Source organism: Acomys minous, assembly GCF_964271855.1.
Source record: "Acomys minous genome assembly, chromosome: 6".
Lineage (NCBI taxonomy): Eukaryota > Metazoa > Chordata > Mammalia > Rodentia > Muridae > Acomys > Acomys minous.
The window spans coordinates 23,419,816-23,434,448 of NC_140487.1; the positions used below are offsets into that span (position 1 = coordinate 23,419,816).

Below are 14,633 nucleotides of genomic sequence, written 5' to 3' on the forward strand. Positions count from 1 at the left end.
TGCGATGCCCTCTGGCCAGCGTCTGGTAAGCTTATTGCATCCTTTCTTTCCTACTGATTACAATGCAGGACTTTCTGCATCAACTGGTCTGCAGGTTCTTTATATGCCATGGCTTGTAAGACCCTCACAAGGATTACTATTATCCTCTTTTTACATCAAGAAAACTGACCTTAATAAGTTAAATAACTTTTCTAAATTCGCAAATCTGAAGTGTAACTTTTAGCCCTGACACTGAGACAACACTCAATGTGAGAATCTCTGTAAGTACTAAGCACAAGCCTTGTATTTCTCTAAGAATCACACAGTGATTCACACACAAACCGTGACTCACTTTTCACCTTGATTTCCAAGAACTGTTTATTCTGCTTACACAATAAATGAGAAAGTCTTCACAGCCCAGATATCTCCTTGGGTCTTCATCTAACATGAACATCTCATCTTTTTCTTTATATTTTATCAACTGTCTTCCTTTTAAAAATATATATTCTCTTAGATTGCTATTTTTATTTTTTGGTTTTTCAAGACAGGTTTCTCTATGTAGCCTTGACTGTCCTGGACTTGCTTTGTAGACCAGACTGGCCTTGAACTCACAGAGATCCACCTGCCTCTGCTTTCCTGAGTGCTGGTATTAAAGGTGTGTGCGCTTACACCTGGCTCAGTTAGTTATTTTCTAAAAGGAGCAAATAACTCATAACTCAATGGTTCCAACATCAAAACGCAAATGGATATGTGTATTCTGAAAGGAAATATTAAAAGCTAAATGGAACTACGATGGTAGCCTAGGGTATATGGTTAATACCAAAGAGCCTAAAAGATGGGCTCTGAGTAAACAAAATGAAGATTCAACGACAAACAAATGCCGCAGTGATAGGCCTCCTTCTTTTACTCAGGAGCTGAGCTCAGTGGCAACCTTCTCTCAGTATGTCAAGTTGCTGTCTAATACCACAGTAACTACTCTGAGCAGAGGCAATATACAGAGGACTAACCACCTTTCTCTCCTGACTTTAACCATTTTAAAGAAGGCCACTCCTTCTCAAAGAAGGCAAGCCCAGTAATATCCACAGAATACTCCACTTAAAGCCAATTATAGTGCCAGATGTGGTGGCGCATAATATGTTAAGCAAAGGCAGGAGGATGATGTTTGAAGCTGGCCTGGGCTAAATAGCTAGACCTTGTCTGAAAACAAATAGATTAGATAGATAGATAGGAAGGAATAAAGAAAATATCTAAAATGGTTATAGTTGATACTATTATCTGATAACTTAAAGATAGATTATTTAGAAAATTAAAATTATATAGAAAACTCAAAATGTACTACATACCATCAATGAAATGTGCCCATTGAAGGCTCAAAGAGAATGGAGAAGGCCACCTTCCATATCGGCTACACGCTTACCTTAGCTATTTCTTCTTCTAATCGCTCTTGATACTGTTTTTCCATCAACTTAATCATATTTGTTTCTTGCTTCAATTCAAATCCATCAGAAAACTATTTGAAAACGCAAAATGACATTTATTCATAGAAACGATATTATTACCTGTTTTTAATTTCTTAATCTCAAAATGTTTCTAAAGTAATATTTCTTAGCAAACTTCTGGATACTCTTAACAAAAAGTAAGTTTCTGTTACTCCTAATTTAAAAATGTTAGTTCTAATAAGTTATACTTACCACTGTAAAAAGAGAGATATTTATATCTTATAATTAACAATTCTAAGGCAGGTTAAGGGTACTTAAAATGAGATTGTGTACACAGATGCTTCCTTTAAGTTAAATGTCAAACTGTGATTCTATTTCTTGGTTAATTTTTTCCTTTTTCGTATTTACTTAATGATCTAAGTTTCCAAAAATATGAATATATTTTGTCAGTATACCAACATAAGCATTTTCTGAAATATAAACACATTCTTGCATCTAAGTATTTAACAATCACATGAATTTGCTTTTTTAATGGGTAATTTTTGTTTTTAATATGTTCATTTTTGAGTATATATGTGCACATGTCACTGTGTGCATGTTAATGTGAAAAAATTCCACTTGTGAGAGTAAGTTTTTTCCTTCTACCATGTTTTTTTTTTTCCTGGGGGTGGAACTCAGGTCTTCAGCAAGTGCCTTAGTTGAGGATGTTGTTTCATGGTCCTTATCCATCATCTCAGCTCAGGATACGGACCTCCCCAGTGCAGATGGTCAGACAGTGCGCTTGGCCTTCCCTAGCTGCTGCTGCTGCTGCTGCTGCTCCACAGTGAGCCTATCTGCCAGGACTTGGGTGTTAGGACAAGTGGGCTCTGCAGGTTGCCTTCTCCTTTCAGTCCTGCTGCTGCTTCCAGTGTAATCCCAGTGTAATTCCAGTGTAATCTCCAGGCTATCAAAGTTGGGTTCAGCAGCCCTAGCGACTAGCATGCTGGTGATGCCCCTTGCTCTGCCCCATCTCCAGCACATCTCAGAAGGGACAGAGCTGTAGCCACACACATGGCCTGAGAGCAGACGGGTGAAGTCGGCCTACCCATATGCTGAACACCACCCCTTCCCTAAACCCATTAGTCCCTGCCCTGCTTCCTGGTGGCAGGGTCCTGCGAACACTCAGAGGCTGGAATGCCCCTTGCATAGCAAAGGTCTTCAGCTGGTGGTCCAGGTCATGGTGGACCATCAGAGGCCATCTATATGCCTGTAGTACGGCCATAGCCACCCATCATTAGGACACAGAAACTTCACCAGTGGCTCCTTCGCCTCCGTAAAGACAATGTTATTAGTGTGTCCACGATGGAGGACAACACTGTAAGATCCTGAGCCATGTCTGCGTTGTCCAACTTAAGAACTGAGCGCTGCCACGACTCCTTCACATGGGGCAGAAACATGGTCCCTGAAGCTGTGGCCAGGAGCAACTGGAGGAACTTAAGTTGTGTTACATGGTCACAGAGATGAAGCCAGTCATCTGGGTCACAGTGGGCAGGGTTTCCATGCCACTAATCTTTTATGTGAGTGTCTCTGTCACTCAATTCAGGACAGCCAAACTTCCAGATGTTCTTCTAAAGCTGAGTGTCTCCCAGTTCTGAGAGTTTTCAGTGGGCAGGGTCCAAACTGCCACATACTCAAGCCAGAGTTGCTTGGCAGCATTTGCAGTGTCCACAGCACCCCCATCAGTCTACAGCATCTTTCCGTTTTGCCGTCTTCTCCTTCCAGAAACCAGGGCTCCTCAGCAATCAGCAGCATGGACTGACACTCTCCTTTTCTTCTTGAATTTCGGACACCTTACATTTGCTTTGAGTTGTAGACTTCAAACATGGGAGCTTTTTACACCTTTCACTATGACAGAACTTCTAGGCCATCTTCCCAGGAGCAGAGGTGGAGCCTAGAAATGGGTCCTGGGTCCCAAACAGTTTGCTCTGGCTTGTTTTCTTCTGAGGCCTTCTGTGGAACCTACAACTTCTTGGAATTGTCAGTGCTCTCTGGCCTCGGGATGCTGGCTACTGGGTCCTCTTCTTCAGAGATGGCACCCAAGAGGCACTGGCAGCAGGCAGGTCTGTTCCTTCCAGTACCTCCTCGATTTCTTCCTCTTGGCCTAATGTCTGTCTTTCTTGCATGTGAAATAAATACCTCTGCTGAGGCTGTCTCCATCTCTCCCACAGAACAGTAACAATGTGTTTCATCCAAACAAAGAATTCATATGAGTGCAGGAGAATATAGAATATGGCTACTATGGCTCCTTGATGCATAGAGTAACAAAGAGCAGTGATTTTTGTCTTCTCTGAAAACAGATGACCATCAGAGTTCTACTGCTGGAGATCTCAAGAGTGGATCAGGGTTTCCCTGTGGGGCAGGCACTGTTAAAGAGCGTGTATAGATTGTGCGGTCTCTGGCAGATGAGCACCCACCACCTCAACGCCAGCACCCTGGAGCTTGGGGATTCCTGAACACTGAAAGATGGCCTGTCCTGCTTCCCACAATAGCAAGATCAGGGCTGAAACTGAGTTCCTACACATAAGTCAGTCAATATTTATATCTCAAACAGCATATGTCACAATGATAAAAAGAATCTGAGAAGTAAGAGGGGCACATGGGAGATACCTGAAACAAGGGAAATGATATAACAACTGTAAGTAATCAAAATGGAAAAATCAAGACAAAATTTAAATTAATAATATACTCAGATAAGGAAAACAAGAAAGTCCTCACATTTAATTCTTCTGTGCTAAGAAAATAATGCAAGTTTCTTTAAATATTTTAATTCTTTTTGTGTTTATTAGTTACTAAAACACATTCATAAAAATGACAGTAAGAAAAATCAGGATATGTAATGGTTTAAAAATAAAGATAAGAAATGTAATACCTTTGTTGTGCCATCGATATGCTCTTTTTGAGAATTTCCACGGCACATGGTTGTCCCTGCATCCGAGTCTTTATGTATCACTGAATCAACGGAGAAGCTAAATATAAATAAAAGAGGGTGAATGTATTAAGAGGTGGCCAACAGGCCTCATGACAATTTTCCTGAAGTGAGGATCCAATGGAAGTGTCATGCAAAATTCCTTAAGCAGAAACAGACTGGTATTATTTAAGGACTCCCCAAGAGGGAGCTTTGTTAGAGAACACTGGCAGCCAAGTATGTGAGAGCGTCAGGTGGTGATGGGACTTCCTGCGCGGGACACAAGAGCACCGGAGTAATGTGGTCTGCCTTAAGTTTTAAGGAGCAAAGTGCTGGCACTGACTTAACTGTGCATAGAACAGGTTGCAAGGAGGAGTCAGAGTAACCAGTCCACATGCAGGAGCAGGGACTAGGGTGGTGAGGGGTGGTGCAGTCCCCGTGTACTCTGAAGGCAGAGTGGACAGAGACTCATTATAGATGGTAGAAAAAAGAGAGGTTGAGGCAGATGGAGAGAAATAAGTAAGGAGCCTTTGAAAAGATCCAGGTTTGCTTTAGACATTGGTGAATGTCGGCATTCTATAACAAAGGGAAGGAAACCCAGAGGAAGGACCCTATCTTATACTGCTAGGGCACTGGCCATATCGAAGTAGTGAAGGCAAGATACAAAAGGCATAACAAATACACACCCACTATCTGACTTAATACTGCAGAACAACATCTTTATGAAAACTTAAGTAAATTCCAATAAGAAAATGTCCTTGGTTCACATTTAATTCATGTATTTCAAAGGCACAGAATGGTTTGCACAACTTCTCATCTCTCTGCTCAAGTTACATGTTAGCCTAAAAATAACCTGTCTGGATATGATGGATGAGAGCACATGGACACCTTGGCTGAGCCGTGGCCTCACTGGCAGCCTCAATCCTTTCCTGCAGACGCTGGATCTCGGCTCTGTAGTTTGCTTCGGCTTCCTTCAGCTGTTGCTTTAAGGAGCTCACAGAGCTCTCTAACTCCCGCACGTGCTCCTCACTCGCTGGTAGAGAAGACATCTTGCCATCACAACTGAAATCTGTGACACAGGAACAGAAGCAAAGCACATTTTGGTACAAGCTTCTTGGTAACAAAGCAAAATAACCTACTTGTGTGTACTGAAAATACTCGTAATTCTTTAAAAATACGCTTTTAGCAATAATTGGGTTTCAGTTTCATTTATTCTCATTGATGAAAACAAGAAAACAGTGTGAGTCAAGATAATTTTTTCTATCCTCATGGTTATAATCTCACTAAATCTAACAATTTTACATCTGTAAGTTTAAAAAAATTTAAAAACAGACTATAAGAAATGAGAAAGAGGGCTGGAGAGATGGCTCAGTGGTTAAGAGCGCCGCCTGCTCTTCCAAAGGTCTTGAGTTCAATTCCCAGCAACCACATGGTGGCTCACAACCATCTGTAATGTGATCTGATGCCCTCTTCTGGTCTGCAGATGTACATGCAGGAAGAACACTCTAAATAATAATAATAACAACAACAAAAACAACAACAATAATAATAATAGTATTATTATTATTTTAAGAAATGAGAAAGAGATCAGAAATCTAGACTTTTCACTTTAAAGATGAGGAAACTGAGTAAGAAGATGACCATCAAATGTCCAAAGTCATCTAATTACCAAGTTAAAAAAAAAGCAAATCTGTAAACACTTAGTAGGAAAGTACTATAATGTGTTATACGCTTAAATTTTACCAGTGTTCTGTGAATCAGGCTGAAAATGAGCCGACAAAACCTCTGCTTCCTCTTCTCTCACATTTTCTTCAGCAAACTCAAGTGTCAAAACACCGTCTGTTTTTTGTTCGTGAATCTATTGAAAACAGAACAACAACGGCATGCATGTACAGCCTAGGACTTTGACATCTGCGTCAAAATTAAAGAGCTTTGCATCAAGTGTAATCCCCTACCACTGTGCCACTCTGAATGAAGCACTATTTCCTTTTGACAAATGACTCTCTGTCACGCCCATGGGAATGAAATTGTATTAGCAATGTTCTTATGTACTGGAGGAACATGCACTTTCCAAAAGCAACTGTTTCACGGAAACATTTGAACTGAAAGCATCTTGAAACTTTACTGCAAGCATCAAATTTTTATTATCAATACTTGACAACATAATTCTTATTTACCTGTGGATGATGGGTCTAAGCAGACAACTGACAAGTGGTATGCTGCTCGTGACAATATAGACACTCCTCATAAAATTAACAATCTGAATGTCCAACATTGAGACAAGGCAGAGGAGGGTTACAAAATCAGCTTTAAAGTACACACACCCACAGACGGACACACACCCACACACATACCCCTACCTAACGTCACAGAATTTCTTCACTAGCTGAGGAAATGAGGCTACTGGAGAATAATACCTGTGAAATCTAACTATGATGACAGGGACTCAAAGGAAAGTCACGTGGATCTGAGTAGCTGGGAAAGAACAAGACAGGTCTGAGCCTTACTCGGCTACAGCAATGGCTTTCTGGAAAGGCCTATGCTTTAAGGAGTAAAGACAGTGACCCTGTTGACAGGGACTTAAATGGAATGAAAAGGGGAAAATAAAGTATATGTAAATTACAAGGGATTTTATTAATAAGAAAAAAGAGTCCTGACTCAGCAGAGTAGACAGATTCAGGACACTATGAAAACCAGTGAGTAACAGGATAGAAGCTATGGTCCTAGGGGCTATTCCAATTAGTCACTACTCTATTTCAAGTGTCTTCTACCACACTTACACCTCCTGAATATGTTTTGTACTTTCTTTCTTGTGTGTGTGTATGTTTGGGTGTGTTGGTGCAAGTACAGTAAACAATAAGTTTACAGCAAGCAGATCAGTAGACAATTATAATAGAAATGAAAAGTAATGTGATACAAATATATGTAAATCAGAGAGCTTCGGAACTTGAAAGAGAGAAAGTAGCCAAGCATCTAAGCTAGGAGCTCAGAGGAACAGAGGGAGAGATGTTTATGCCTAGACAGGCAGGCAAAGATGACACAAGAAAGCATCACTCAAACCAGTGTAAAAGGAACATGAAGAAGCAGGAAGAACAGAGGAGGATGGGGTTGGGTACCATTAGGACGCAGGAATAGAATGCAGCCAGGCCCAGGAGTCAGAGCCTGGGCTCACTTGGCTGAAAGAAGGATTAATAAAGTTATGCAGCGATGCACTGCGGTCCTGACCTGATACTGAGAGACTGCGGGACGTTTCAGCAATCATAGCTCATCTGCTGTGTTAAAACCACCACTGCCCAATGTGTACACAGAGTTGAGAGGAACAATTTTGAGATGTGTATCTTTAGAAAGGGCTTCTTCTAAGTTTTTCTCTTGGCAGTAGCTAGGAAATCTAAGTGATAATAGCTCTCTATGTAACAGACCTGTCTGAATGGTAGTTGCCACTGCTACACAGAAAAGCACTGTGATCGATATGAACACTTGCTCAAGTTGCCCCTTGATAGGAAACTGTGGACTCCTGAGCTCAGGTGAGCGCTGTTGCTACACAATCTGAGCATGCTATTACACTCATGCTGGAAAAATTAAAGTGTGCCAAGTGACTGTTCGAAGAGAAGACATGAGTACCTGCTTCCCTCGGGACATCGTGCCACGACCCCATGCTGATCTGCCCTGTGTCCTTCCGCTGTGATGGGTCCTAGCCCTACACACACTAGATGTAGAGACCCAGGCCCTCCTAGGAAACCACTGAACCTAGGACTGTTCTTGGGGTTCCCACCAAACCAGAGGAGGTACTATCCTCTTAAACAGATGAAGTTTTGTAAATATAGAGAATAAAAGAAAGAAAATCTTGGCATGATTTCTGCATTTACTCTTCCATACTGCACCACAAAATTCTTTAGATGTCTCATGAAGTATTCTTTTCTAGCCCTCTAAAATATCTTCATCAGCGTGGAAGCTCACAAGGTGCAGACCCAACACAGCACTCACGTGCTGTCTAGCATGTCCTAGCCTAACGGGCGCCATGCCCAGAAGTCCATTCGGAACTAGCCTCCCCTTCGAGACTGAGAGCATAATCACATCTTCTACACAGAATGCTACTCCCACTCTACTTCTTGTCCAAACCTACACATCCCTCAAGGTCCAGCCAAAGACCCACTTCCTTCACGAGTGTTGACCGAGACAGACCTGACCCTACCACTCGAAAGGACTGCCTAGATTCTGAACTCCTTCCAAAGTGTCGAAGGCTTAGTCCCTGGAGAGGTGCTTTGGGAGGAGGCAGACGATTTAGGAGGTACTGCCCATGGGGAGAAAGCCAGAGCTTACGGGCATGTCTTTGAAGGGGACACTGGGACGCTAGCATCTTCCTTTCTCTTTTTGCTTCTCAGCCATTATAAAAGCAAGCCTCACCTATAACGTGCTTCTGCTATGATGTCATGTACTACCATAGGACCAAACGAGCAGGTCAAAGTGACCACGGGTGAAAAGCTTGGAACTTTCTCCTCCTAAGCCGACTGTCGCAAGCATCCTGCCACAGTTACAATCACCGAACCAGACAGAAATTCAGCATCTCAAGAGTAGCATACAATGTAAGCAGGTGATTAAAAGAACGGATCCTTGTTAATTATAAAAGAGGTAGCCCAAGTCCATAATAAAGACTTTAAAAGTCGTAAAAACTTAAGAAATAAAATGTTATCAGTAGTGCAGTGCTTACCTTACATGTGCAAAGCCCTTAGTTTAAAATCCTGCACTACACATGTCAAAATATTTAAAATAAAAAGATGTGATCAGAATTATGCATGTCTTTTAAAAACATTTATTATTTTTATTTGTGTGTATGGGTGTGCCTGTACGAGCTCATGTGCCCCAGGTGCCTGCAGAGGCCAGGTGGCACAGGACAATTGAGAACTGCAGTTACAGGCAACATGAGTGCCCTGAGGGGCGTGCTGGGAGCCATGCTGAGGTAGATCTTCAGCCAAAGGACAAGCATGCCATCATACTTGTGGTTTTAAAACGAAGGCTCTAATTTCAAATACAGAAATGAATGTTCTTTTTGACACCAGTGTTTTGTTGTTGTTTAACTTTTCTCAATCTAAAGAAATAAAACTTTATTTTAGAAGACAGTATATTTTAAAAAGCAAAATCTTTGAGTAAACTGTCACAGAGCTGACAACACGGAGCTGACAACACAGAGCCCCATTACTGTATCAGCACATGAGGGAATGTGGGGTCAAACCTCTAATGCTTGCTTCTCTGGAAAGGGAATGCCATTTCTAGATTTCATTTTTACACATGTCATTTGGCCCTTTTTATTTCTTTTGTATGTTGAGCTCGTGTAGGTATTTATATATGAGCCTCCTGACATAAAGCTGTCTCCTTTCCATCACTTAATCTAAATGACAGTAAATGATGGGGTGGGTGATGAGCCAAACTCCAGGTCACACCAACAAAGATTAAGTTATAAAACCGCAATAAAAGAGAGAACTAGAGTTGAAAGATATCTAGAAATTTCTAGAAGACATAGATGAGTGGAAGCCTACTGATGAAGCAGAAACCAACAAACCAACAAGCCTGCAGCTAACATCAAACTAAATGGAGAGAAACTTAATTTCACTAAAATCAGGCAAAAACAAGGCTGTCCACTATCTCTTCAAGATAGTACCTGCAGTGCTAGTTAGAGCAATAAGACAACTACAGAAGATCAAGGGGATATAAATAGGGAAGGAAGAAGTCAAAGCAGTACTATTTGCAGATAGTATGTGATATGAGAGTATACATCAATGACCCCAAAAATTCTAACAAGGAACTCCTACAGCTGCTAAACACCTTCAGCAAAGTGGCTGGATACAAAATCAACTTGAAAAAAATCAGCAGATGTCCTGTATACTAATGACAAACAGGCTGAGAAAGAAATTAGGGAAGCCACACTCTTCACAATAGCCACAAATAATATAAAGTATCTATGAGTAACTCTAACCAAGCAAGTGAAAGACTTTAATGAAAAAAAAAAAAAACTTCAAGTCTCTAAAGAAGGAAATTGAAGACATCAGAAAATGGAAAGGTCTCCCATGCTCATGTATTGGGAGAATCAACATAGTAAAAATGGTCATCTTACCAAAAGCAATCTACAGATTCAATGCAATCCCTATCAAAATACCTACACTCTATCTTTTACAGACCATCAAAGAAATTCTCAACTTCAAATGGAAAACCAAAAACTCCAGAATAGCTAAAACAAGCCTATACAATGAAAGATCTTCCGGAGGGATCTCCATCTTTGATCTCACATTGTGCTACAGAGCAACAGTCATAAGAACGGCATGGTACTGGCAATGATCAGCAGAATCCCAGGAATAAATCTACATACCTATGGTCATTTGATATTTGACAAAGAGGCCAAGATCATACAGTGGGAAAAAACCCAGCATCTTCAACAAACGGTGCTTGTCTAACTAGATGTCTACATGTAAAAAAATACAAATAGATTCATATTTATCACCCTGTACAAAACTATAGTCCAAGTGTATTAAAGACCTCAACATAAAACTAGACACACTAAATCTGTTAGAAGAAAAAGTGGGAAAGAGCCTAGAACTCATTGGCACAGGAGACAACTTCCTGAACAGAACACCAATAGCTCAGGCTCTAAGATCAACAATTAATAAATGGGATCTCATGAAACTGAAAAGCTTCTGTAAGACAAAGGACACAGTCAACAGAACAACAGCCTACAGATTGGGAAAAGATCTTCACCAACTCTACATCCAAAAAAGGGCTAATATCTAAAATATATAAAGAATTCAAGAAATTAAACACCTTCAAACCAAATAATCCAATTAAAAAATGGGCTACAGAGCTAAACAGATAATTCTCAACAGAGGAATATTGAATGGCTGAGAAACACTTAAATGTTCAATGAGTTCTTTAGGTGTCATTTTCAGCAATAGCACTTGCTGTTAGGCTGCGTAAAATACCTATTATCTTGGAAACAGGCAGGGGTTTGGACTCCTTTGGCCAACAACTCAATTTTGGGTCACTGTTCAGGCAGCAAACTCTCTTTGTCTCCGCCCACCCCCACTTCACTTTGGAAGCTGCTAACCTACACTTCCAGTTCACTCAGGTAATTAATTTTATTCCTTCTCAAGTCTCTGATGAAGTTGGAGACTAAATAGTTTAGTTCTACAGTTAAGCTTAGTTGTTTAGGGGTTAAGATGTTTTTAGGGCTAGATAGATGTTTTAAGTTGATAGAGATGAGATATGATAGATACCAGTTTACATTCAGATTTTAGACTCCACAAGATAGGAAAGATATTTTCTACAAGGTTTCCAAATACAAATAGCCAAAACACTATGAATTTAATATTTATATAATTCCTGATTATTTCATGGTTCTTCCTGTCGTATGTGATTTATTTTATATATGTGTAATAATATAAATGTATATATAAAATGTATTTTTTAAAAAAGAGCACAGTCTGCTCTTCAAGATTATTGGAATTTGGTTCCCAGCACCCACACTGACAGCTTACAACTGGAAGTTCAGTTCTAATGGACCCAATGCCTCTTTTGACCTCCACTGGCAGCAGGCACATACATGGTTCATAGATATACATTCAGGCACACACACAAATTCTTTTTAAATTAAAAAATGTAAAGAAGTGCATCTGGTGTAGACGTAGCAAGCTGAGGTAGGCATAACAGTTATTGTTCTGATTTACAGAGAAGTCAGGGATAAGGCCACTATGAAGAAGAAAAGTGGAACAACATAGATTTCACAATCCAAGGAACACAGTACATTTGGGAAGAAGATGAACAAGCTATTCAAGTCCAGCTGAGGTCAGAGATCGACTTCTGACATCTTAGTGGCCCCAGAAACCTGAATGTAAGGGGACAGGGGCTCTTGGAAGCTACAAAACTCAAGCAGAGATACAAGAATCCAGTCTGCTATCAGTGTTGCTAAGCAGAGTTTCCAGTAATCTAAATAAGATATGAAGGTAATTAGGAAGAAAGTAGTAAACGTGGGGAAATGCACAGCTAATGAAAGGTTTAACTCAGTGGTCGGCTTTCGCACTGATTATGTGTAAAAGTCTTGTACAAGCTATAGACACAAGAGAAAGGTGGACAAGGTTGTGTTTATACTGGAAAGAAGGAGGAAATGGCCCAGGCCAAACATTTTCTTTTGTTTTTTTTAAGACAGGGTTCTCTGTGTAGCCTTGGCTGTCCTGGACTTGCTTTGTAGACCAGGCTGGCCTGGAACTCACAGAGATCTGCCTGACTCTGCCTCCTGAGTGCTGGATTAAAGGCGTGAGCCACCATGCCCGGTGCAAACATTTTCATTAGCAACACAGCTTTCACTGCCAGCTAAACATCTTGAAAATTTACCCGAACATTTTAACACAACTGAACGACAAATAAATTAAGATCTCTTGTGACATTTCTTTTCTAAACTTGAAAATTAGGACACTTATCATTGACAATATGTGCTTTATTTCTGTGAAACAGCTAATAAGCTATATGATGCTGTATATATTATCTTACCTAATTTCTAAGAACACATTATAAATAACTACTTCCGAACAAAACTGACATATATGGATGATACTATGTTATAATATCAGCTATGTGCAAAGCAACTAAACTAATTTTTCTTCCTTAAAATATAAAGATAGACCCAGTGCCTTAAAAATATTACATCTAAGAGTATAAGGATATAGTTTAGTCAGATTACTGTCCTTACAATGTGCCTTTGTCCAAATTCTTCTAAAGAAAAAAGACATCTGTACAAGTAAATATAATTACTTCATACAGTTGAACATTTGACATCCATATACACTTTATCGTGACTTAAAAAACCATCTCAAGGAGTTATATATGATCCAAACTCTGGAAATTTCTTCAGCTTACTGATATAAATGCTCTAACACAAACATGTAAATGGTTTAGCATTTCTAACCACCCTTCCCATGTTTACTTATTTTAGAACTTCTTGAATGACAGAACAGCAGGTAATAAAATAAGTCCAGACATTATGTTTTCTCTCTCACAGACCTTGCTCAACTGTCTTTCCAGTACCAAGAGCTTGCTGCGTTCTTCTGTTACTTTGCTAAGAAGGGTTTGCAGTTTTTCTTGAAAGTCTGGATGAAAAACAAACGACAATAATTTCACTTCACAGTATAGGTTTATCTCTTTAAGAAACATGATTTACCTACTTAGAACTTTAGAAATATATCTGGCAGTAATAAAGCCCATACATGTAGTAATAAAAAGTTTAAGAACCATTACTGTGAAATAACTGGTATCACATTAATTTGAAAGCCTTATCTTAGGATACATTAGTTCTGTAGCCATTTACCAGTAGGGTGCTCATTACCTATACAAACACACTAGGAGCACACGTCTGTGAAAGAACATCAAGAAATTCAAGTTGTAACTTATTACAAACAAAACACTAACACCATGTTTCCATGAAGGTCACTATCTCTTTCTATGTGTAGCCCTGCCCTGGCTGGCCTGGAACAGCTGTGAAGACCCGGAAGGCGGAAGACCCACACAAATCCCCTTGCCTCTGCCTCTTAAGCGTGAGTACTGGGATTAAAAGTATGCATCATCACACCTGGCAAAGGTTATTTGTTAATGTATCTCATTTTTCATTTTTAATTTACTTTTAAAATCATAAAGCATTAATTTAAACTTAGTAAATGCAGTAATTTTTCACAATTAGGATCTACAGTTAGAACAAGTAACAGAAAAAGGTAGAATGAAAAATAGACTAGAATAAAGAAACAGAGAAAGAAACAGGGAAAACTAGAGTTTTTAAAGTTATCTGCATAGGACGATCATTATCCTACAAAGACTACAGTATACACTAAATAGAGATTTCACGGCTAAAGATAAGATACTAAGAAAACTATCTACAGTTAAGTTGTGATGACAGTTAAGTTTATAAGCAATTGACTTACACAAAGTAAATACTGTTTAACAGTATGGTAAGGTTTTTACCTTGAACTTCGTATCTATATTCTTGTAATTCTGGCTTTTGATTTTGAGAAGTGTAAACACCAGAATTCTCTTTCTCTTCTATATTCATTTCACATTTTAAAGGAGTATAATAGTCATCAAGAACACTGCTTAGAGTCTGTTAACAGAATTGAATATTTTAAATTAAAATTTTAACAACTTTTTCTAAATATTAGAAAACATTATTAACCTAAAGGCAAAAGAAGGCCATAACATTATGAATGGAATGTGAATTCCCTCTTCCCCTACACATGAAATCA

The 14,633-nt window shown here is 39.5% G+C and overlaps 1 protein-coding gene across 11 annotated transcripts in view; it reads right to left on the reverse strand.

Moving 5' to 3' along the window:
• The window catches only part of AKAP9 (A-kinase anchoring protein 9), a 174,841-nt gene that overhangs the window by 79,435 nt on the left and 80,773 nt on the right, over nt 1-14,633 (reverse strand). For all 11 annotated transcript variants that reach the window (XM_084786927.1, XM_084786921.1, XM_084786924.1 and 8 more), the window contains 6 exons: nt 14,356-14,491; nt 13,405-13,490; nt 6,106-6,220; nt 5,251-5,431; nt 4,327-4,423; nt 1,397-1,489 (listed from right to left, as the gene is read on the reverse strand). In XM_084786927.1, coding sequence (XP_084643053.1) covers nt 1,397-1,489; nt 4,327-4,423; nt 5,251-5,431; nt 6,106-6,220; nt 13,405-13,490; nt 14,356-14,491 — 708 coding nt within the window. The remainder of the gene's footprint in view (nt 1-1,396; nt 1,490-4,326; nt 4,424-5,250; nt 5,432-6,105; nt 6,221-13,404; nt 13,491-14,355; nt 14,492-14,633) is intronic.